This window comes from Leptopilina heterotoma, unplaced genomic scaffold, assembly GCF_015476425.1.
Source record: "Leptopilina heterotoma isolate Lh14 unplaced genomic scaffold, ASM1547642v1 Lhet_1, whole genome shotgun sequence".
Classification (NCBI taxonomy): domain Eukaryota; kingdom Metazoa; phylum Arthropoda; class Insecta; order Hymenoptera; family Figitidae; genus Leptopilina; species Leptopilina heterotoma.
In genome coordinates, this window is record NW_025110812.1 from 1,753,216 (window position 1) to 1,778,752 (window position 25,537).

At 26.7% G+C, this 25,537-nt stretch overlaps 1 protein-coding gene across 2 annotated transcripts in view; it reads left to right on the top strand.

Annotated features, from left to right (window-relative positions):
* The first annotated feature begins 9,077 nt into the window (after positions 1 to 9,077).
* LOC122513022 (ecdysone 20-monooxygenase) overlaps positions 9,078 to 25,537 on the top strand; it is a 33,926-nt gene continuing 17,466 nt past the window's right edge. Inside the window, exons 1-2 of one of the 2 annotated variants that reach the window (XM_043629258.1) lie at positions 9,078 to 9,567; positions 24,175 to 24,313. In XM_043629258.1, the coding sequence (XP_043485193.1) occupies positions 24,196 to 24,313 (118 nt within the window). In that variant the 5' untranslated portion in view covers positions 9,078 to 9,567; positions 24,175 to 24,195. The remainder of the gene's footprint in view (positions 9,568 to 24,174; positions 24,314 to 25,537) is intronic. The other variant, XM_043629252.1, reaches the window with a different exon arrangement.

Below are 25,537 nucleotides of genomic sequence, written 5' to 3' on the forward strand. Positions count from 1 at the left end.
GTGGATTCTATTTTGTAAAAAAAAAAAAATAAAAAAAGGAACAAATTAAAAGAAAGTATCAAGAAATGTGAGAGAGAGAATAAAATAAAAAAAATCAAATTCAAGGAATTTCTTAAGAAATAGCAAAAGCGAATCTAATTTATATGATTGAATAAATCTGAGAAAAATAGTAGAGTATGAAATGAGAGGCTCGGAACTTAGTTTATGATAACAACATAGTGTGTGGGGGGGTTGGAGGGAATAAAGGGGGAGGTGTTTGAGGGTAAAAAAACAGGGTTGGTGAATTTTGCATTAAAGAGAAAGAGAGAGAGAGAGAAAAAGAGATTGTAGGCGAGACTGCCTGTGGCTGATCATCATCGTCTCTGGGTGGTCGGCAAATTTATTTTGCGACGAATTAAAACTAGTTTCATTCGAACGACTCATTTTACGTGCCCCTTTATAGGTACATGCTAACATTTTACCATCTCTTCTAAGGTCCTTCTATCCTATTCTATCGCATTGCATTTCGGTTCCAGACGATTTAACTTGTTTCGCTTCATCCTCACTACTATATATGCCAATAAAATTGCAGTCTAACAAGTTGAGAATAATTCTTTTCGATCTCTTGCTTTTAACCTTTATTTTCACATTGTTCCGAGTTTCTTTTTGCATTTATTACCTGTTATCGTATTTGTTATGTTGAAATAATAATAAAAACTATAAATTCCAAAAACCTGTACGAATTCTCTAATGTTCTTCGAATAAAAGTAATAGTTATTCAAATAGTGACTACTTTTAAATTATTAATGGCACTTACAATTAGATTATATAAATATGTTGATTAACACTGCTCCTCTATAAACGATCTCCTAAAAGGTCCTCCAATTCGATGAGCAAGATATTTCTGGTTCGAATTAACTAAAATTAAAAAATAGTCTGATTCCAGCTCCATCGAGTAAACTCTCTGTAGCAGCTTTAGCCTCTTTTTCTAAAGGTTGCTTATTCTGAAGCGATTAAATATAGGATTATAATTTTATAACGGTACTTACAACAGTTTACTCAATTTTAACCAATGTTTGTTTGTTGTTCAGTTGTTACTGCTGCGCTAGATGGTGACCATAAGTAGGCTTTTTTGGTATTAAACTCAAAATCTCTAGTTTCTGAATTAATTGAATGAGATTTTTAAAAATAATATCTAAATTATTATTATTTTACTATCGGCAATGATTAATAAATAATACACTTTTTTTTTGCTGACTCGTTTATTTATTGAGAGCAAACAATTTACTGTGCGCTTGTCAAAATTATAATTGTAAATTTAACTTTGATTAAGAAACATGTGCGATATATTGAAATTCTTTGGCTTTTGTTGTAAACAATATAAATTTTAATTAAATTAATTTTTATGAATTTTACACTCCAGAAAATTCATTTTTAATTTTTTTACTTAAAGGAAATTTTGATTATGATGATTATCTAACCTAATTTAATCTAAACTCTAACCTACATATTCAGAAACGGCTGCAAATAAAAAAATTAATTTGACTTTTTAATTTTTATTGTCCTATTTGGAAACATTTTTCTAAAAGTGAACCATTTAGGGTCCCTTTAGAATTCCTATAATTTTTGACGATGTTCAACATACTGCAGAAAAGGGTATAGTAAGCAAACACTTTTATTAAAAGTTACTGATGATGTTTTTAACGTTATTGATCTTAGAAAGGTAACCATAATTATTTTCTTTGATTTCAGCAAGGCCTTTGATATGGTACCACATAAGCTGTTGTTAATGAAATTAAAATCTTTTGGAATAACAGCAGGGTCTGTTTTAAAATGGTTTTCATCTTATTTATCTGGTAGAATGCAATGTGTTGTTGAGCCTAATGATGATAGGTCTGAATGGGGTCATATTCGAACAGTACCACAGGGCTCGGTATTGGGTCCTTTGCTGTTTTTACTTTTTACAAATGATTTGAGGAGTGTTCTTAAGCATTCTAAAGCATGTATATTATGTTGATGATCTGCAGATCCATGTGCACTCTAGTTTTGATGAGTTGGATGAGAATTAATGAGGATGTTCAAACTGTCAATGAATGGGCAAAGTCTAATCAGCTTAAAAAAAATCTTAAGAAAAGCTATTCTATGAAGAGAAGAGTACCTGAGAGGTACTTCTTAGGCTAAATCCCTTACTGGTTCCGATCAAGAAATCCTAAATTTGTGGGCGGTTTTAATCTCAGAAACAGAAGGAAGTTCCAATCTAGTTCTACTTACAGTGGAACAAACAGATCAATTCAGAAGAAAAAACCTGCTAATTTTCAAGAAGAGACTGCTGCCCTTTCATTGTGACAAATAATCAATAAACGAATTCTTGAGCTAAGTTTTGATCATTGACAAGTCTTCTTCTGAGACGTAACAAATTTCATAATAGTTTGATTTTAAATCTAAGGTTGCAACGGACATTCCAAGATTGAATGATTTCCTGTAATTAGATTTTAAGTATATTTTAATGGATTGTTGTTATCTCGCCTTTCTGCATTGGATTTCCCAAATTTTATGAAATTATTTTTCATCCTGAGTAGAATTTACTGAGCCTTACGTTTCATATACGCGAAGTTTCTATGTCGGTGACCCATTAAAATCATCATTTGAATCTGATGCTAAGGAATAAACATGCAATTTTTGGATTCCATGACAAATGAATATTTAAATTACATAATTTTAGTTAATGTTAATTTTCGATTAATTGTATGGAAGTTTTATAATTTAAAGTCGTTTAATTAAATTTTATGATTATTATTATTCTTAATGTTATTTATAATATTATTGTTTATTGTTTTGTAATATAGAGATGGGTACCAATTTCAAAAACATTTCTTCCATATACTGTACCATGAGGGAAGTGACAAGGAAATCAATTTTATCACTGCGGACAATTTATGACTTACCAGTTTTCTTATGTAACTATGTAATCAAATATCATTTTTAAACTGTTCTTTATTTCTCCAATATTTTTTGTCTTTTTCCTTCGTTTATCCCTTTCATCTTTCTTTTCTTAATCTTCATCTTCTTTCTCTCTCGACTCATTTCCATATGTACGAGAGATTTTATAATATATATGAAGAGAGGTACATCATAATATACTTGAGATAAATATGAGATAACAATCAATGATTAAATGAGAATTATTTTAATGATCTTTATATTATTTTATTATCAAATTTCTACATAATATTCTCTTTTTTTCAGTTATAAAAATATTTTTATTTCTTACTTGAGAATAATTATTTATTAATTCCAATGTAATCCGTTCAATCTCTTTCCGTTTGATTATTGAAATATTGTTAATAATATATAAATATATATAAGTATATATAATGTTAATAATATTGGTGACAATTGAATGAATTATTTAAATTTCAATGGCATTCATTGACCTTCATAGAAAATAAAAACTTTATCAATAATAATATGTAAATTTGATTTTAGTTTAAATGTAAAAATTTTCATCGATTTCTATTATATCGTAATTCTACGTTATTATTTTGAATGGTTTTTTTATTAATTCATTTTTGTTTGCTTTTTAACAGAAGTTCTTTTAAATCAAGTTTACTTGGAATAAATATTATTCACAATTCTATATTGAATATTATACGTTTATCTTTTTAAATGAAAAATAATATTTCAATGATGTAAATTGTGGATGCAATTTTACAAGCTTTTAGATTTTCAAGAAGTCTGTGTCTTTTCAGTGTTGTTGTGAAGGAAAATTTTTTTGAGCGGAATAAAAAAATCCTTTTCAGGTGAAATAATTTTAATTTCAATAGAATATATACTTTTTTCCATTGTTATAAATGTAGAGCTGAAAATAAGGTTAAAGAAGATAGTTATCAATTGGGTTGAAATTTATGTAAGACAGAAAATAGATTTTCTAGATCCTCTTACATTATATATACTTATTTTGTTGAAAATGAAAAATTTGATTGTACTTTGATGGGATATATTTTGAGCTTCTTTGGATATCCTGAAATATCTGTTGCTGTTTGGAAATAAATAAATGATCTGATAAATGTGTCTAGATATCAGTAACTGTAAAGTTTGTCTTTGGTCGCAGAAATCGAGAAAACAAAATATCGATTTCATCAATATCTTTTCTTCTTCAGTTCTGGTATTCACACAGTTGTTTGAAGAAAAGTGTCAATAATGTTAAGAGAAAATTATTTCTTCCGCGATTTCTAAGAGTATTTATTTTTAAAATGCGTCAACTGAAGCTAACCTTGCGTCATCAATTTCTTGTAAAACTGTATCATATCCAGCAATGTTAAATAATATAACATTATCTTGTATGAAAGTCGATTCTCTTATTTTATTTTTACTTTTCCCGACTCATTTTCTATTGATCGACAATCATTATTTACAGTTTTAATATTTTTTTAGTACATCTATGCAATTACACTTCAGTTGATGCATAATTATAAAAGTACCCTTGGGATATTTATTGACAATGTTTCTAAGCCTATCGTAAGGACATTTTTAAGAAGATTCTCAAATTTTCACGTCGACACACTGTAATAAGAAGGCATCTTATTTTAAGATACTTTGCCAAAACCCAAAAAAAATTTAATTTAAAGGTTTTAAGTATTATTGAGATTTTCAGGGTCGTTGAATTTTTCAAAATTCAAAATGCCCACATAGCACAATAGTATGAGGTAAGGTTATGTTGAGTACTAATCGTAAGGCTCATAAGGTTACACGATATTGCGGTGGTAGACCTGAGGTGAACTAAAAACTTCCGCCATGGAGGTAAGGTTACATGTTAGGGTGTGGTGACTATATATGATAAGGCCATGGTAACCTTACACGTTAAGGTTGAGGTAACGTTACATGTTAAGGTTGAGGTAAGGTTACATGTTAAGGTTGAGGTAACGTTACATGTTAAGGTTGAGGTAAGGTTACATGTCAAGGCTGAGGTAAGGTAATTATTAAGTTGTAAGGTTGAGGTAAGGTTGTGATAAGTTTACCAGTTATAGAAAATATTGAAAAAATAATTAATAAATAAATATTCAATTAAAATGTTAAGTTTGTTGCTCTTCTCTATTTTGGAAACCTGACATGAAGCAGAAAATTTTGAAAACAAATTTGGGGGGACTGGGATTCGAACCCGGGATCGGCGCGCATAAACCTATCATTCTAACTAACTGAGCTAAGTAGAGAACTGGCAGAAGGAAAATTAATGTTGCCTTTAAGGAGTTAATCATCTTCTTGGTTCACCTTAAAGGCAACATTAATTTTTCTTCTGCCAGTTCTCTACTTAGCTCAGTTAGTTAGAATGATAGGTTTATGCGCGTCGATCTCGGGTTCGAATCCCAGTCCCCCCAAATTTGTTTTCAAAATTTTCTGCTTCATGTCAGGTTTTCAAAATAGAGAAGAGCAACAAACTTAACATTTTAATTGAATATTTATTTATTAATTATTTTTTCAATATTTTCTATAACTGGTAAACTTATCACAACCTTACCTCAACCTTACAACTTAATAATTACCTTACCTCAGCCTTGACATGTAACCTTACCTCAACCTTAACATGTAACGTTACCTCAACCTTAACATGTAACGTTACCTCAACCTTAACATGTAACCTTACCTCAACCTTAACATGTAACGTTACCTCAACCTTAACGTGTAAGGTTACCATGGCCTTATCATATATAGTCACCACACCCTAACATGTAACCTCACCTCCATGGCGGAAGTTTTTAGTTCACCTTAGGTCTACCACAGCAATATCGTGTAACCTTATGTGCCTTACGATTAGTATTCAACATAACCTTACCTCATACTATTGTGCTATGTGGGTGACTGATTCAATATGGTGGACGACAAAATAAAAAATTAATTGGTTTGGCTTGAAAGTTACATGGGGGTTTTAGTATTACGTAGCTGCATTCAACGACGCGTCTAGTATGTATAATCTAGTATATATAAAAAATTTTAAATTAAAAAAAATATATAAAAAATAAAAAAAAATGTAATGTAAAATCCTATGGCAGCCTCCTCGTGGTACATTCTGGGGTCGTGAATTTAAAAAATTTAATAAACTATAAAAATTAAATTCACCAGCTAATGTCAGGGCATTTAACTAAATTTGATTTTACCAAAAATTATCATATTGATGTCAGATTCGTAATCAACGACCCTAGAAACCTTCAAGTAACTATAGTTTCAAGTCAATCTGATCAATTTTTTATTTTGTCGTCCGCCATATTGGATCCGACATTTTGAATTTTGGAAAACTAATGTCAGATTCGTAATTATAGCCAAATTAAAAAAAAATTCCCGCCATATTGGATCCGCCATTTTGAATTTTAAAAAACTAATGTTAGATTCGTAATCAGCGACCCTAAAAACCCCCGAGTATTCAGTTTCAAGCCATTATAATTAATTTTTTATTTTGTCGTCCGCCATATTGGATCCGCTATTTTTTGTTTCCAACTTCTACTTTCCCCTCTTCTATAAATTTCCTACCACTGTTAGATTCTTTTTATCTAATTATTTAATTATATTTATTTTGCATAATGTAAATAATATGTAAGTGTAAATATAATTAAATTATATTTTCAAATTAATTATAAGAGCTTCTACTTACTTAATATTGCGATGTTAAAATATAATTTGTTAGTTTATTACAGATATTGATAAACACCGATGAATCGACATATATGGAGAACGTGTTTAGATTTGAATGATAAAAAATTGTATTTGAATTATTATATGTATTTAAGTTTGAAGCTGTTTAATAAATTCGGCCTATGAATTTTGAAAATCTAACATCAGATTCGTATTTATCGACCCCAAGAACCTCCCGAGTAACCAGGTTCAGGCGGATTTTGCCAATTTTTAATTTCCACGTCCGCCGTATTCGATCCGCCATTTTGAATTTTTAAAAACTGACCCAAGATTCGTATTTAGCGACCCCAAAAAACCCCCACGTAACTAGTTTCAAGCGGATTTAGTCAATTTTTAATTTTTACGTCCGCCATATTGGAGCCGCTATTTTGAATTTTGAAAATCTAACATCAGATTCGTAATCAGCGACTCCAAGAATCCCTTTTAGCTGTGGTCAATTTCTGGGATTGGTGGATGACTTATATCAAACTAGGTTGCATATGTCCGCCATATTGGATCCTCCATTTTGAATTTTAAAAATCTGGTTTTTATTTTAGTAATCAGCGATCCCATAAATCCCCGAACATTAAAATTTCAGGGAAATCAATAATTTTTTAAAATAGTTGAATTTGCAGGTTAGGTTCAAAAATGTGGAAATTTCAAAAATCTATTTATTTTATGTTCAGTAAACATGTGTAGCATTAAATGTTGTAATCTCTGCTTGAGTACTGCAACAATTTAATCGTTGATTTTAAGTCACTGATCAAAATTTTTATTTCTTTTGAAAATTGAAATGCATTTTAAATTTTAAAATGTCGGATCCAATATGGCGAACCGAAATTTTTAAAGTTGATGGATTTTTATGAAATTTTGTATTTAGGGGTTCTCGGGGTCGTTGATTACGAATTTGATGTTAGATTTTCGATATTCAAAATGGCAGGTCCAATATGGTGGGACGAAATGTTTAAATTTGATAGATTTTTATGAAAGTTGGTATCTAGGGGTTTCCGGGGTTGCTGATGTTAGATTTTTTAAATTCAAAATGGCGGATCCAATAGGCGGACCGAAATTTTGAAATTTGAAGGATTTTTTTGAAACTTTCTACCCAGCGGTTTTTGGGGTCGCTGATTACGAATCTGATGTTAGATTTTCAAAATTCAAAATGGCGGGTCCAATATGGTGGGCCTAAATGTTTAAATTTGATAGATTTTTATGAAACTTGGTATCTAGGGGTTTCCGGGGTCGCTGATGTTAGATTTTTTAAATTCAAAATGGCGGATCCAATATGGCGGACCGAAATTTTGAAATTTGAAGGATTTTTTTGAAACTTTCTACCCAGGGGTTTTTGGGGTCGCTGATTACGAATTTGATGTTAGATTTTTTTAATTCAAAATGGCGGATCCAATATGGCGGACCGAAATTTTGAAATTTGAAAATTTGAACACTGTTACCATATGGGTTTATACTATATTTGCAAATGGGAACCTACGTATGCTTCCATGTTAGTTTCAAAATTTCTTATTAGAAACACGTGTGGGTACCTATATAGGAACCTATATAGATTTTTATATTTCAAGTGTATAATTTAAATTGTGAACCCATAAAGTTTATTATATTTTTAAGTAAGAATCTATGTATATGTTCCCATAGAGGCTTTCATATGGGTTCTCATAGGGGTTTTTTTATATTTAGTAAGTGTATAATTAAAAAAACAAAAATGGTAACATATATGGAAACCCATGTGGGCTTCCATTTATATTAAAATTTTTTCAAACTACATAGGATGGTATATTGAATCTTATAGGATCCCATATATGAGAAATTATATGGGTTCCTATAAATTATTTGATTATAATATAAATTAATCATAAAGTATAATATAAACAATACCATATAAAATTCTATAGGAACCTATATGAATTTATAAGAAAATTTTCAGTAGGGTAGGTTTGTAAGGATCAATGTAGGGTCAGCTAGGTTCAAACGATCCTTGGTTATATTCGAATTTTATGTAAAAATCAACCAAATAATTTAATTGTATCATCCAAATAATTTTTTTTTTTTTGCCTCAACCAAACAATTTTTCAATATCAAACAAACTTTTGATTGCCGGTATTAAAATATTTTTTTATTCAAACTGACAGTATTCATGGGGGGTAGATAAGTATAATTAATGAAACCCAAAAATGATTTTTCTCTTTGCAAAAGAAATCATTACAATTACACACACACAATAATAATAATAATTTTGTATGTAAACATTTAAATAATAATACATGATAAGATTTCTCGTCACTTTACTTTTTTTTCCTCGTCTTCTTCACGCATTCTTCGTTCTCTCGCGCCCCCTCCCCCTCTTTTCCCTCTCCAACGTTTCGCATCCGCAGTTTAGCAGGTAATTTATCCCTTTCCTCTTATTTTCGAAAAATCAGTAGATATTAGACCCCCATCCGGAATGTTTTCGGATCAGTGCGGCAGCGAACGCCCGACGAGAAGGACTGCTCTTCCCGTTTATCGTCGAGAGAGAAAGACACTATTTCTTTCTCTCCTCACTATTTCTATTGTTTATGTTGTCCTTTAAAATTATAAATATTTTTTTTGTTTTAAAATAAATTTGTAAAAAAAAATTTTTTTTGAAAAAAAAAGACTGAGTAAAATTTTTATTTTGATAAGGGAGAATTATTTTTTTTTACTTTGTTTTTTTTTCTATTATTATAAAATAAGGGTTTACAGTGTACTGATTAATGTTGTTTCATTATTGTATTTGTTTCTTGGCAAATTATAAGAACGCGTTCGCGTGTCCTCTTCGTTAAAGTCGCACAGAGGAACTTTCCGGTTTTATTTGAATAAAGTGGTGAACACAACGAGGTGTTTTATATATGTGCAAAAGACAAACTCGTCTGTTGTCCTTCCCTTCGATACACTGTAAGTATACACCTTACTCTAGGGTACACACTAATCTGTCAATTTTCAATCGAGTGAACACACTTTTTTTTCTTATTTCTTTTTATATTATTTTTTATTTATTTATTTATTTATTTACAAAATCTGTACTTGTCTTTTTAATATTATGTTCAAGAGTTGTTTATTTATTATGTTAAAAAAGACTTTATATAATAATTGTTATAAATATTATTACAATTATTATTATTATTTTTAATAATATTATTATTAATATTATTATTATTATTACTACTATTACACTAAAAAAAATTTATTTGATTCAAATAATCGATTACTTGACTATTATCAATTAAATATTTACTTGAATCAAATATTTTTTATTTGAGTCAATTAAATAGTTCAATTTATATCTGCTTCAAATAATGAAATTATTGGTTCAAATGCTATTTAATTGATTTAAATGAAAATTATTTGATTCAAGTAAATTTTTGTTTGATAATAAACAAGTAATCGGTTAATTGAATCAAACAAATTTTTGTTTCAGTGTATTAGTATTAATTTTTTAATATTCTGATTATTATTCTCACTATTTTTATTATTATTAATTATTATTATATTTTATATATATATATAATTAGTATAAAAAATAAAAATTATTATTAACTTACGATTTTTATTTTATTATCAATATTTATTCTGTTATTAGTATTGTTGTTAAAATAATAATAATAATTATTATTATTATTATTATTATTATTATTGTCGTCACCATTAATATTATTAATTACATTAATTATTATTTATTTGAAAGTTAGACGACTTATTAACCATTTGCTGTTAAGAATCACTCTAAATCTGAATCAATTAAAAATAACTGAAAATTGCTTAATAAAAAAGAATTTGTTCGATTTTAATTATTAGGTAATCAAATTAAGAGAATTTATTTAGTGTGAAATTGTTTAGAAAAGTAGAATATATAATTTAAATCGTGTATTTAACAACTGATAATAACGAGAGCGCAAGCGCAGGAGTGGGGATGATAGTGAGTGTGAGAGAGAGAAACTGAAACTTCTCTCTCACTCTCATTGTCCCCACCACTCTGGCTCCTAAGTTTCTCTTGACTAAAGTTATAAATACTATGATAACTAAGAAAGTAAATTTATTTATTTAGTAGAAATTTAAAATTATAAACTATTAATAATATTTTTTCTTTATATTTTGCCACTCATAATAAATATAAAAAAAAGTAATAATCAGTTGGAATTTTTTTTAGAATGAAATTTTACACTCTATTCTTATCATTATAAGCTTAAGTCTTTAAGTCTTAAAGAGTCAAATTCATTCAATTGAATAAAAATTAATTTTACTCGAATTGATTAAAAGGTGCAATTTCTGATAGAATTATTTGTAAATAATTTAGTTTACAATATTTATTTATATCTTTTTTTATTATATATTATATATTTTATATTATATATTTTACTATATTATATATATTTTATTCTATATATTATTATATTACATGTTTTTATAATACACAAATTTTTATCACACTGTGTAATATTTCTTTAAATTTATTTTTATTCATTTGTTTAAAGAAATAATAAAAATCGACCAACTGTTGAATGTATTTTTGTTTGTTTGTTTGTTTATTTGTTATGAATAAGAAAGAAAGAGCGAGAAAAAAAGTTACTAAGAACTTTTTCTTTTAAGTGAAGAAAGATTTTTTTTTTTTTTTTTTTTTTTTTTGAGGCTTAAATCGTGAAAAATTATTACTGTCTTAATTATACCAATCGTGGCGGTAAATATTGTAACATGCAAACTTTAAAAGGCAGAGAAACAAAAAAGAATCTTTAATTTCCTCGTTAATTCCATAAAACCCTTCTTCTCATTCATCCTTAAATTCTTCACTATATAAATATAAAAGAACAGATGTTCATACTTCGTGGAAGACGAATTTTTCATTTTCTTTCATTTTATATAACTTCTTTCGCACTTTTTACTTCCTTTTTCATTTCACAATTATATTTTTAAAGTACTACACATACAAACACACTTTAAAAAAAAAAAAAATTTTCAACTTTTATCATTTTATTTTTTTGTTTAAAAAACATTTTTTTTTAACAAATTAAGTCATATATTTCTAGAAGGTTAATACGTTAATAGAAATAATGATAAAAATAATATTAATAATAATATTTTATTTTTAATATTTTATTTAAAATAAATTAGATAATAATCAATTATTATTACTGACTGTTTCTAATTAAATGCTAATTGTTAATTACTAACTATTAATAATTAACTTATTAACTTAATTAACTTATTATTATTAATTAACTTATTAGCGATAAATTATTAATTAGAAGTAATTAAAAAATTTGGTTAATAATAATTACTATTAATAACTAATAGTTAATAATTATTACTAATTAATGACTAATCATTACTAATTAAATACTAATTATTACTAATTATTACTAATTATTACTAATTATAATTACTAATAATTAGTAATTATAATTATTAATCATTACTAATTATAATTACTAATTATTAATAATTAATTACTACGTAATAAAAAATATAATAAATATTATTAATAAAATATCATTAATTACTACTTGTTAGTAATTCATTAAAAATTACAAATTTACTTATTAGCTAATTACAAATTACTATTTACAAATTAGCTAATTACAAATTACAAATTACTAATTAGTTACTATTTACAAATTAAAAATTACAAATTAGTTACTATTTACAAATTAAAAATTACAAATTAGTTTTTACTAATTAAAAATTGCAAATTAGTATTTACTAATTACTAATTAAAAATATTATAAATTACAAATTAATAATTACAAATTAGTATTTACTAATTACTAATTAAAAATGTTAAATATTTAATTTTAAGAATTCCTTTAAAAAATGTTGAAACATTAATATTGAAAAGTGTCATTAAATTGAGTGTAAAATTGAAAAAAAAAGTATATATATATCTATATATATGTATATTTATTGGCAGTCAATGAAAAGTGCCAAGTAGTTGATAAAATGTAAACAGAGAAAGCATATATCCATCGAGTAGAGAATCTCCTTCTTGAGCTTTATCTATTCTCTCTGATTATGTAACTTTTATAGTCGTGCTTCTCGTTTTTCTTTCTCCTTCATCGTGAACAGGTCGGCAACCAGTTCCTCCTGGATGGCTCGCATAAATTCTTGATTAATAAAAAACAAATATAAAAACCAAAATTACGAGACAGAAATTGCCATAAAAAAAAGAAACAAAATTAAGAAGAAAAAAAAATTTTCTCGACCCTTCTTTTTTTTTGCTATATCAATTCAATATTATTATTTTATTTTTTCATCTAATGTGTCGTATTTTAAATCTACTTTATATATATTCTTCATTAAAAAAAAAACGATTTTGTATTTTTTTCTGTTTGATGTCTATATTTAGTTTAAAATAAATTATTCAATAAAAAAAATTATGAAAATTACTATATTTGAATTAAAATTATAGAAATTGAATTTATATAATTAAAATTATTATCGAATTTATAATAATAAAAATTTTCAAAGTTCACTAAAAATTTATTATTAATTTAAAATAATTAAATCGTATATTTCAAATAGGGCTCAATTATAAAATATTTTATTAATATTACATATTGACTTTTAAAGGGTTTATTAATAATTATATTTTACAGAATTTAAAAATTATATTTTACATTTATAATTTTTTTGGAAAGATGTCTAGGAATCATTATTCTATTTTTTTTCTTATCACTTTCTAGAATAATTTCCAAACAAGTGATTTTAAAAAATATTTCTCGTGAAATATGAAAATTTCATTTTTCAAGAAAAATACACTTTTGTTTATCAAATGATAACAAAGCCACGTGGAGAATTTTGTTTTGTTATTCTTTATTCGATAAACAAAATATTTATATTACCTTCGGATTGTGTTGGCTCAATTAAATAACATAATTTATAAAGAGCATTTGCCTTGTTACTTATATTTGCGTCCAAATATAATTATATAATTTAAAAAAACAAGAATTTAATTTTGTATTTGTATATATCGTAAAAATATAATTTTAAATATATATATAATTATATATATATATAAATATATGTAAATAATATAATATAATATAATAATATTGTTTTATTATTATGTTATATAATTAATAATATAATATAGATAATATATAAATAATAATATAATATATTAAAATGTTTTAGAAAATTGAATAGAAACATTTAAATAAGGTATAAACATGACACAAACATAGGCTTAAAATAATTTGCTTCTTACCTTTCTTCACCGTTGAATTTTTAAAATTGTTTACTAATTTAAATTAGTCACTGACTATTCGCTTTTGAATTAGTAAATTTTACTAATAAATAGTAATTTTCTATACTAATTTAATAGTAAAATTTACTAATTCAGAAGCAAAAAGTCAGTCACTAATTCAAATTAGTAAACATTTAATTTACCAATTAAAATTCAGAGTATCGTAAAATTTATAAAATTTGTTTGTATTATTTCAAAAATTAGATTATAAGTTAGTCTTTAATTATTTTTAAAGTAAAACAGAATTTATACTGTAACTGATACCATAACACCTCCACTTTGTTCCGATTGTGAGCAGCGTGCTTCCTATCCACCTGTTGGCTATAGCTACAGAATTAACATTTGGCGGCAAATTCAAATCGTCGAATGAAACAAAAAAGCCAACTTTTTAAATTTAATTCATTATTTTGTCTTTTCATTTCTTTTTCACTTTCTCGAGTGAGATGTGTCTTATAATATATATATATGTATATATATATATGTGTCTTATATTTTATTTCTTATAAATAAATAAATTTAACACATTAGAATAGATTTTGTTGTTAGAAAAATAATCGAAAATTTCTTTTTCATTAACAAATGTTAAATTAAACGTATTTAATGACAAAGAAGTAAATATATTTATACACATGTAGATATATATTTATTTAAAGAAATTTTTAAACGATGTCGAATTGAGCTTGAAAAATGCCTTGTTGAGTACTTCCTCGGGTCATCGAGTTCATTATTGGTCGATGGTGTGTGCAAAAATAACGGTTCAACCGTTGTGTATGTTACAAACAGGTATATTCTCTTAAATAAAAAGAAAAAAGAATACCAGTATGCCAACCAGTAATGAAACGTTTATATGGCTATGGGAATGTTTTTGCGTTATGTATATATATATATATATATATATATATATATATATTATTATTATTATATTATTATTATTATATATATATATATATATATATATATATATATATATATATATATATTATTATTATTATATTATTATTATTATTATATATATATATATATATATATATATATATATACATATATATATACACACACGAATCTTTTAGCCATACTGGCCGCAGTATATCAGAATCGTCATCGACAAAAAAAATTATAAATTTTATTTTTATTATTTATCCAATTTTTTTTTTAATAAATACACGACTTACTATATCAAAAACAACTTCATTTCCCGTTTCGTGTTTAATATTTTTATTGCATTTATTTTTTTTCTTGTTAAATAATACTCGTTCTTTTTTATTATTATTATTATTTATCCATTTTTTCATTCAATAAAAATATTTTTTTTTCCAAACCTTTAATATAGGTACTATTTTTAATAATTAAATAACAATAATAATTTTTATTATTATTATTATTATTTATCAGTATGTCGTATTTAATACATAAATAGTTTTTCTTTTATTATTTTAGATTTTATTAATATAATATTGTGGATTTTTTTTTTCACTTTTCAATTATATATTTACTTTAAATGTATTATTACCTTTTTTCTACGCTGTTTTTCAACAGAAATAAGAACATATTTTTTTTTATTTATTTTCTGGTTTTTTTTAAACAAATAATAATCAGATATAACTGAGATAAATTGCGTGAAAGGCGCTTTTTTTTATTTGAGACAAATATTAATTTCCTTTCGTCGATAAAATTCTTTTTCGAAAAGTAAATACAAAATCAGTTCAAACGTAATAGTCTATATGTTTCATGGCCAGGAGAGAAAAAAAATAAAATTTTTACATCAATTATAATATTATAAAATATAAAAAAAGTTATTCGTAAAAAATTTAGTTTTATGATTTTAAATTTACTGCAAAATTTATAGAATTTGAAAAAATTTTTTCTTTTGATTACGTATGTAATTGTAAAAGATTTTTTGTTTAAATTCAAAAACTCTTTTCAATTAAAATAAACAACAGAACTAATTTTTAAAAGATTTTTTAATTTTATGTTAATTATTTTGTTGTTTTGTATTAAGGAGATTTTAAATTTCATCAGAAAAAATTAGAGACACGATAATATGTCAACGCTAAATAGAAATGAAATTCGAACGGGTTTTAAATGTTGAGGAATGTAAAGATGAGACGGTTTCGGTGAAAATAAAATAAAAGGGTTGTTAAAAAAAATTAAACTGCCCAATGACCTCAATTGGAATTGAATTGAAATGTAATAATATGCAATCGTCAATAATTCACAAGTAATTAAAATGCAATTGAACTGTCTGAACTTTATGAATAATATTTATTTTTAGTTTTAACTCATCTCTGCTTGTATCTCTCACGAGATCATTAATAGATGTAAGACAAATATTTATATATATATACGTATGTGTATTTATATATATATATGTTTATAATACTGATAAACTACTGACCTAATTTAAATAACTTTATTTGCTGATTATTAATTTCATAGACAATTGTCTAAATATGAAATTTTACAAGATTTCGTTGCATCGGTTATTTTTAGTTTCTGACGAATTTACTCATTTTTTTTAACCCCTTGTGTCACCTATTATTTCGTAGTTTACTGCATTTCTATTTTATATTTTTAGTAGATTTTTAATTTTCATGTCAGCCATATTAATTCCGCCATTTTGAATTTTTAAAAACTGGCCCTAGAATCGTACTCAGTGACCCCAAGAACCCCCGAGTAACTATTTTCAAGTAAATTTAGTCGATTTTTAATTTTCATGTCAGCCATATTGGATCCGCCATTTTGAATTTTTAAAAACTGACCCTAAAATCGTACTCAGTGACCCAAAAAACCCCGAGTAACTAATTTCAAGTAAATTTAGTCGATTTTTAATTTTCATGTCAGCCATATTGGATCCGCCATTTTGAATTTTTAAAAACTGACCCTAAAATCGTACTCAGTGACCCAAAAAACCCCGAGTAACTAATTTCAAGTAAATTTAGTCGATTTTTAATTTTCATGTCAGCCATATTGGATCCGCCATTTTGAATTTTTAAAAACTGACCCTAAAATCGTACTCAGTGACCCAAAAAACCCCGAGTAACTAATTTCAAGTAAATTTAGTCGATTTTTAATTTTCATGTCAGCCATATTGGATCCGCCATTTTGAATTTTTAAAAACTGACCCTAGAATCGTACTCAGTGACCCAAAAAACCCCCGAGTAACTATTTTCAAGTAAATTTAATCGAATTTTAATTTTCATGTCAGCCATTTTGAATTTTTAAAAACTGACCCCAGATTCGCACTCAGTGACCCAAAAAAACTCCGAGTAACTATTTGCAAGTAAATTCAATTGATTTTTGATTTCCATATCAGCCATCTGAAAAAAAATCCTTTGGAAAAAAACCTTTGGTGGGTTATTTTATTTCGGAGATGGACAAAGGATTTTGAAAATCTACTGACAGTCCCAATCCTTTTAATTCCGCAAATCTAAAATTTGTCTGAAGCCCAATATTTTTGCCTGATGGATCATTCTCTAGATGCTGTAAACCTAGGTCATTGCCTCCTTCAAATAATTCCCAATCTTCACTGACTTCTGTTAACTTGGATAGCATTATGAGAGTTATTAATAATTTATTGACAACAGTGTCTAAGAACTTCTGAAAATATGTCAAACATCAACAATAAACCCAATGATACGATGTCTAGGTTCACTAACATGGAAAACAATTGCTAACTTGAAAGAACGTCTTAATGTTGTCGAAGGGAGACCTAATAAACCTGAGGCAAACTTTTCTACAAATAAGTTGATTCTCATTCAGTAACTAATGCCTCTATTAATGAATTTGCTGATCGAAGAGAAAGAAAGGACAATCTTGTTTTATTCCTCCAATACTGGAGAATAAATGGAAAACAATAAGACAAACAATAAGAAATCAAACAATAACAATAAACAATAAGACATAAATGTAGAGGGAGGCGATACAAAGAATGAGGGAAGAACTAGAAGCAAGTCGATTAGATGGAGAAATGAATGTGTTATTGGTGTACAGCTGCAGAATCCCTATTGTAATTAAAATTCTTTCTCGAAAACGCACATCTACTCTTACTGTTTAGATAGTCATCATAATCTTTCTACCATCCTCTTTAAAACTGCTCTAGGATTTGATGACTTAATCCGCAAGGTGGGCCTAGAAATTCTTCATCCTGGGTAATGTAATAATCCAGGTCACAAAGCTCCACTATAACTTTTCGATTTCCCATGGTGGTTCGGACGCATAATTCGACACTCGTAATCTACCGCTTGTCGTAGGAGGCAACTAAAGAGGTGATTTATTCCATTGTGATGGGGTATTATCGGGATCAACACGACTGCAACTAACTGCTTCTCCATTTCATTGGGAATCAGTCTTCTAGCATTCTGGGCATAGTTTATCTTGGGTGAGTAAATCCGAAATTTATTCACTCTGATAAGATCCCCCCCCCCCTCCATAGAAATTGAATGATATCTGAAGCATTTTTTATATCGTACCTAGTATAAGGTTTCTAGACTGAATACCATATGCCATTCGGCATATGATCCAGACAGGTCAGTGTCCAAGTTGATAAAGCAACTCACCACGTCCAGGTCTTTAAAGCGGTTGCAGTTTAGCATACGAACTTTCAATCACCGACATAGGGGTATAAAAAATCGCTTCTGACAGTAGAAAAGTCTTCAGATTACACTGGTTGTTTTCTGCACTCACCCAGGGTGAACCCAGAGTTAGCGATGATCGAATCAGGAATTGCATTCTGTTGTATCTAACCAACGATCATTAACCAGGAGTTTAGGGTACTCGCATAAGAAACAATGTTACTGTGAGTAGGATATTGTTGGATTATTTAGATTTAAAAGAACTTCCACACGATATTTTCATGTAAAGTTTATTATAAATTTTCAAGTGATAGTAGATGTGACAAAGGTTTGAAAACAGAATAACAAAATACATGTAATAACGTGAAATGGAAAAAAGGCTGAAATCTCTCAAAATACAAGTTACTCTTCGAAGAGCTCAGCTTGTACTACCTACGAAAGGTTTGTCATAAAACTAATTGCTCCCTTCAGGTACATATTTTCCAGTTAGGGTATAAGAGTAGGGGGTGTTCATCTTAGTTCAGTAATTCAGATTATTTGAAAATCTAACAGTTATGTTGATACATGGGGCTTCCGTTATCGGTACCGTTGTCTTGTGCACACGTTTGTAAAGGGTTAAGAGTTTTTGGCAAAATTTTAAGTAATTAACGAAGGATGGTTAGTGCAGTGTAGTAGTATAGGTAAACTGTGGTGGTACAATTAAAAAGAGTGTTTGGGAACGAGAGGGTAAATGTGGAAGAGAGTGTAAATAAACTATAAATGTATTAAATTTTTGTGAACATATAAAAAGTGCTTATCAAAATGTTATTATTTGTGAATAGTTGACTATAGCTGCAAATAGGACAGACGTATAACGTGATAACGTTTTAATTTGACATTAACAATTAATTTCCCTTATTTTCTCGCACTTTCGAAGCAAATAGACATTCTTTCAATTTGCGTACGAGTGCAAAGTTCGATAAATAAACTAATTCGAAGAACTATAATAGTGCAATTATGTTAATGTTATCATGCAAATAATCTTAATTACTTAGTTTCCAATTTATTGAAATTATGTTTGCTGACGTTGCATATACGATACTTGGATCTAATTTTAGTTTTTACAAATTACAAATGGCGGATCTAAAATGGCGGTAGAATTTTTAAAAAGCACCTGATTTCGCTTGAAACTTGTTACTCAGGGATATTAGGCTTTTTGATTAAGTATTCAGTGTTAGATTTTACAAAATTTTAAATTACCAAAGAATTTCGAAGAAGTGCTAAAATTTATTTAAAAAAGATTACACAGGAGTTTTTGTAGCTTTTATTTTTTTTCAAATCAAGAATCCAATATGACGAAAGAATTTCGGAAAAACTTAAATTCGTGATTACTCCGGAGTTTTCTCGATCTCTGATTACAAAAAACTATGCGTTACTTTCTAACAAATTTAAATGGCGGATGACTTTTGAAAAAGATCATAAATTTTATAAACTCAGGAGTTTTTGGGGTCACTGAGTACGATTCTAGGGTCAGTTTTTAAAAATCCAAAATGGCGGATCCAATATGGCGGACATGGAAATTGAAAATCGACTGAATTTACTTGAAAACAGTTACTCGGGAGTTTTTGAGGTTGCTGAAAACGAATCTGGGGTCAGTTTTTAAAAATTCAAAAGGGCGCATCCAATATGGTGGACTTTTTGTTTTAACGTCTCGAATTTGCCTAAAAATATATATTACTCATGCGTTTTTAAGGTCCCTAATTACAAATTCATTGTTAGTTTTTAAAAATTCTAAAATTTCTTATCAAATATTGATAGAAAAAATATATTTCTTATTATAACAATTTTCACGTCTATTATAATTATGATTTTTCAATAATTGAATCGCATGAAATATTGTTTTGTGTACGGATATCAAATTTTGTGAATATATTTTAATCATTTATAATTGCTTATTACGTTTGATGTTATTCGTGGATGGTTCGAAGGGTCACCACCGATTAAACAAAAAAAAAAAAAAAATTCGTCGTCGTTTTAAACAATGATTTACAAATAAATTTTTCAATTTCAAAATTACAGAATTAACCTTGAGCGATTAAATAATCATTCAAGTTCGTATGTTTATTTTATCAGTAAATTTATAATTAGAGCAGGTCAGGCATTTTTGTGAGAGAAAAAAAAAATTATTACATATTTTGATAATTTGATGAAATTTTATTTTTTTGTTATACTATTTTTTTTAAAGTCTTGTTTGTCAGGAAGTTAAATGGAAAAAAAAGGAGGAAATTTTTTAAGAGAGACGGGATATTTAGAGATAAAATTGATGTAAGGTGGGTCGAGAATGGGAAAGAGAGGAGTAAAAATAATGGAGTATGTTAATCTGAGGGACAGGCGGAAAGGAAAGAGGAGGTATACGAATAAGTAACTGAAGAAAAGGCAAAGGGAGTAGGAGAGATTGCTCTTATATATAAAGAGTTGCAGCCTCCTACGAAGCGTCCCTTGTCGTTGCAAATCTTTCTCTTTTCCTCTCTTTCTATTTTTTTTCCACCTCCCTTCTCTCCTCTCTCACTCTCTCATCTCTCCTCGCCCCCACTAATATTGTCCATGGTTTATCGCGCATCAATGAATAATAAAATACCATGACCATTGTGACTCTTGATTTTTTTATCGTTTGTCGCCTCGTTCTTGTGTAGGGGGTTCTCTCTCTCTCTCTCTCCCCCCTTTTCTCTCTCTCTCTTTTTCTCTCTTAAGAAAACGCATCAAAGTCCCTGACTATGGTACGATTTATTGCAAATTTTTTTTTTTTTTTTGCATCATTTAATCGACGATTCTCAATAGTCAAGAAAAGGGAGAAAAAGAAGAATTATTTATCTTTAAAGAATGTTTGAACTACTGATGATGTGCCTTCCGAAGACAACTTCACTGATAAGGAATATAGGTGACTTGTGTGTCGAGACTTTGCACCATCTTCTATCCCGGTAGATTATTATTAATAAATTTACGATAATATTATTGGCTAGAAATTTCTAATATTTATTTTGTTACTTTATGGTGATTGTGTGCTTTTTGCACACAATCGCCATAAAATAACAAAATAAATTAATAAAAAAAATTAAAGTTTCTAAGATTTAATTTAATTCAATTATTTTTGATTTTGAACTTATTTTAATTTCTATTGATTTTTATAATGTTAATGAAAAATCTTTAGATGTAAATTTAAAAATGAAAATTAATAAAAATTATGAAAGCTATAGCTTCTAAATTTTTAAAATTCAATACTTTCAGTATTTTCAATTACATATTCAAAATAATTGAATTTTCGGGAATAATTTTGTTATTTATCGCCAAAATTGAATTTTTTCGAAGAATTATTTATGTAAATAATTGAATTCTTGGGTAGAATTTTATTAAAATTTAAAAGAATAATTAAATTATTAAAAAAAAAAATTTAATTAAAATTGTATTTAAAATAATTAATTTCTTTCGAATAATTTTATTAAAATATTTGAAAATAATTGAATTCCTGTGAACAATAATATTTTTCTAAATAATTGAATTCTTCCAAAGAATTTTGAAAAACATTTTTTTAAATAACTGATTTTTTTTTGAAGAATTGAAATTAAATTTTTATGAATAATTACATTCTTTGAGCAATTCCTGTAAAATAGTATTCAAATTAATTGAAATAAATTTTATTATTTATGAAAATAATTGAATTATTGCGAAAAATGTTATTAAAATGTTTAAAAAGAATTAAATTTCTTATTATTTTAATTTTATTTTAAATAATTAAATTCTTGTGAACGATTTTATAAGAATTTTTTAAAATGTCGAATATTCGACATTCGACATTTCGGCGCCCCAAAACCGAACTAAACTCGGTTCGGTTCGAATTTTGCACAGCTCTATTCTAAATAATTTAATTCTTCCAAGGAATTTGAAAAAAACAATTTTTTTAAATAATTGTTTTTTTCGAGGAATTGAATGAAATCAAGTTTTAAAGAATAATTGCATTTTTTGAGCGCAATTCCTGTAAAATTGTATTAAAAATAATTGAAATTATACGATGAATTTTTTTATTTATGAAAATAATTGAATTCTTCATAAGAATTTTATAAACATTGCTTTAAATAATTAAATTTTTTGAGAATATAATAAATATTATGAAAATTTTATTTTAAATAATTGAATTCTTGTGAAAATCTTTATTTGTGAAAATAATTTAATTTTTTGATTATTTGAAAAAAATTGAATTCTTGCGTAGAGTTTTTTTTATTTAAGAAAATAATTGAATTTTTTTTTAAATAATTGAATTTTTTTGCTAAATTTTATGCGAATTCTAAATATTGAAAATAATTGAATTTCAAATTTTTCTTTAAAATTATTGAATCTATTTAAAAAATTTGTTTATAATTTTTAAAAATAGTTTTTTGATTTGTACGTAGTATTATCGAATTTAAAGTAATGGAAATTCTCAAATAAAAACAGAAATAGTAGCTTTTAATGGGTTAAATTTAAAAAAAGTACCCAAATAGTAGCATAACGTAAAAAAAGTAGTAAATAGTAGTTTTTACTAGAAGAGTGCGAAGTAACGAAAAAAATTTATTTTCTTCAAATCTTGTTTACAAAAAGCGCCCCTCTCAATAACAACAATTTTATCTTTCCTCTAAATTTGCATTATTCTAAAACTAGTTAATAATATTCACTCCTATCATTTTTCATTGATATGAGAATAAAATTGATATTTAAAGTATTATAAGATAATACACATTAATATACTCATGAAAAAAATCCTAGTAAAAATTTTAGAATAAAAATTTTTTTCCCCTGAAATCTCTCTACTTCCGGCAAAATTATAATATATAGTATGCAATTTCTCATTTGTTTCTTTTATAGATTTTGATAAACAAGCACGTGCTAGAAATTTACTTAAAATAACATTCTCTTCATTATCCTAAGTATTATTACTATTATTATTATTTTTCATTAATTGATTAACGTTTGTCAGTTTTCCTTTGTTTATCTTTTTAGTTATACTACAAGAATAAGTTTTTGTTATCATTGAATAAGAGAATATGTCGTGAGCAATCGAGTTATAAATCAATTTTACTCACTCTCTCTGAACAATAGTTTTTTCTTTTTTTTAAATAATATACTCATTTTCCTTGTATTTATTATGCTTTATTACTCTTTACTCCCTTTTCTCATCAGTGAAGAAAGAAGGAAAAAAAAGTTCTCAACAGTGAAGAAAGAAGGAAAAAAGTTCTCACCAGTGAAGAAAGAAGGAAAAACATTTGTTTTCCCTTTTTTCCTTCTTTCTTCACTGGTGAGAAAAGGGAGTAAAGAGTAAAACTAACGGAGCTCCTTATTCAGACAGTCCGTGGCACTAGAAGTGACACGCGAGTCAGTTTCAAATTATACAATTATTGTAGTGATTGAGCTTGTGAGTGAAAGAGAAAGAGAAGAAAAAGAAGAAGAGAACTCTTCTCTTTCTCTTTTTCTCCCCCCCCACTATAAATACAACCACTTGACGGTTTATAAGCATCTTCTTTCCACCTCCCACTGTCCTCGCCCCCCCTCCACTCCACTAGTCCCGTCACTTCACCACTCGATTGTCTTCAAAGTGTAAATAATCTTCGGTATGCGCGGGGGAGGAGGAGGAAGAGGTGAATCTCTTGTTGATATTAAAAAGCGCCGTTGCTCTTGTTGTTGTAGAAACAATACACAAATTCAGATATGATGCTGATGTCCGGAGCATGGTTCGAGGTTGTTGTTGTTGCATTTTTCACTGTCCTCGTGTTGGCCTCCAGCTACAGATCATCATGGTGGTTTGTCATCAAAACACTCTGCAAGGGTGAGTTTTACTCTTTATTTTTTAAATATAATTTCATCATTGCTTTTTTTATTTGCATTTTCCAAGTTTTTTTTTTAAATTTAATTTATTTGAATTATAAACTATTTTAATTATAATGACTTATTGTAACCAACTAACTGTAATAATTACAAATTGTAACTTACAGGCTGTATATAATAATTAACTGGAGATTACAAATTGCAAGTTACTAACTGTAAATTACAAATTGTTAATTACAAATTGCAAATTACTAACTGTAAATTACAAATTGTTAAGTACAAATTGTAAATTTCTAACTATAAATTACAAATTGGTAATAATTTATAAAAGTAAATTAATTACATATGCTGTAAATTAATAGTTGTAAATTATTAACAGTAAAATTACTTGCTGCAAACTACTAACTATAAATTACAAATTGTAAATTACAAACTGTCCCTTATTGGCTGTAAATTATTACTTAAATTATTAAATTGCAAATTGTTAATAATTAAAAAATGTAAATTACTAGCCCTACATTGCAAATTAATAAATGTAAATTACAAATATAAAGAATTAAAAAATGTAATTTTCTCGCTGTAAATTACAAATTGCAAAATACTAACTGTAAATTACAAATTATTATTAATAAAAAAATGTAATTTACTATCAGAAAAATTGCAAAATACTAACTGCAAATTACAAATTATTATTAATAAAAAAATGTAATTTACTATCAGAAAAATTGCAAAATACTAACTGCAAATTACAAATTGTTTATTACAAATTGTAAATTACTAACTATAAATTACAAATTGTTAAAAATGTAAAATAATTACATGCTGTAAATTAATAGTTGAAAATTACAAACTGTAAAATTACTTGCTGTCAACTACTAAATAGAAATTACAAATTGTTAGTTACAAACTGTCAATAATTGGCTATAAATTATTAACTTAAATTATTAAATTACAAATTGCAAATTGTTAATAATTAAAAAAAGAAAATTACTAGTCCTAAATTGCAAATTATAAGCTATAGTATAAATTACAAATTGTTAATAAATAAAATAATTACTTGCTGTAAATTAATAGTTGCAAATTACTAAATGTAAATTACTTGCCGTAAATAAATAACTGTAAATTATAAATTGTTAATTACAAACTGTTTCTTACCAACTGTAAATTACAAATTGCAACTTACTAACCATAAATTACAAATTGTTAATAATTAACGAATATTCTT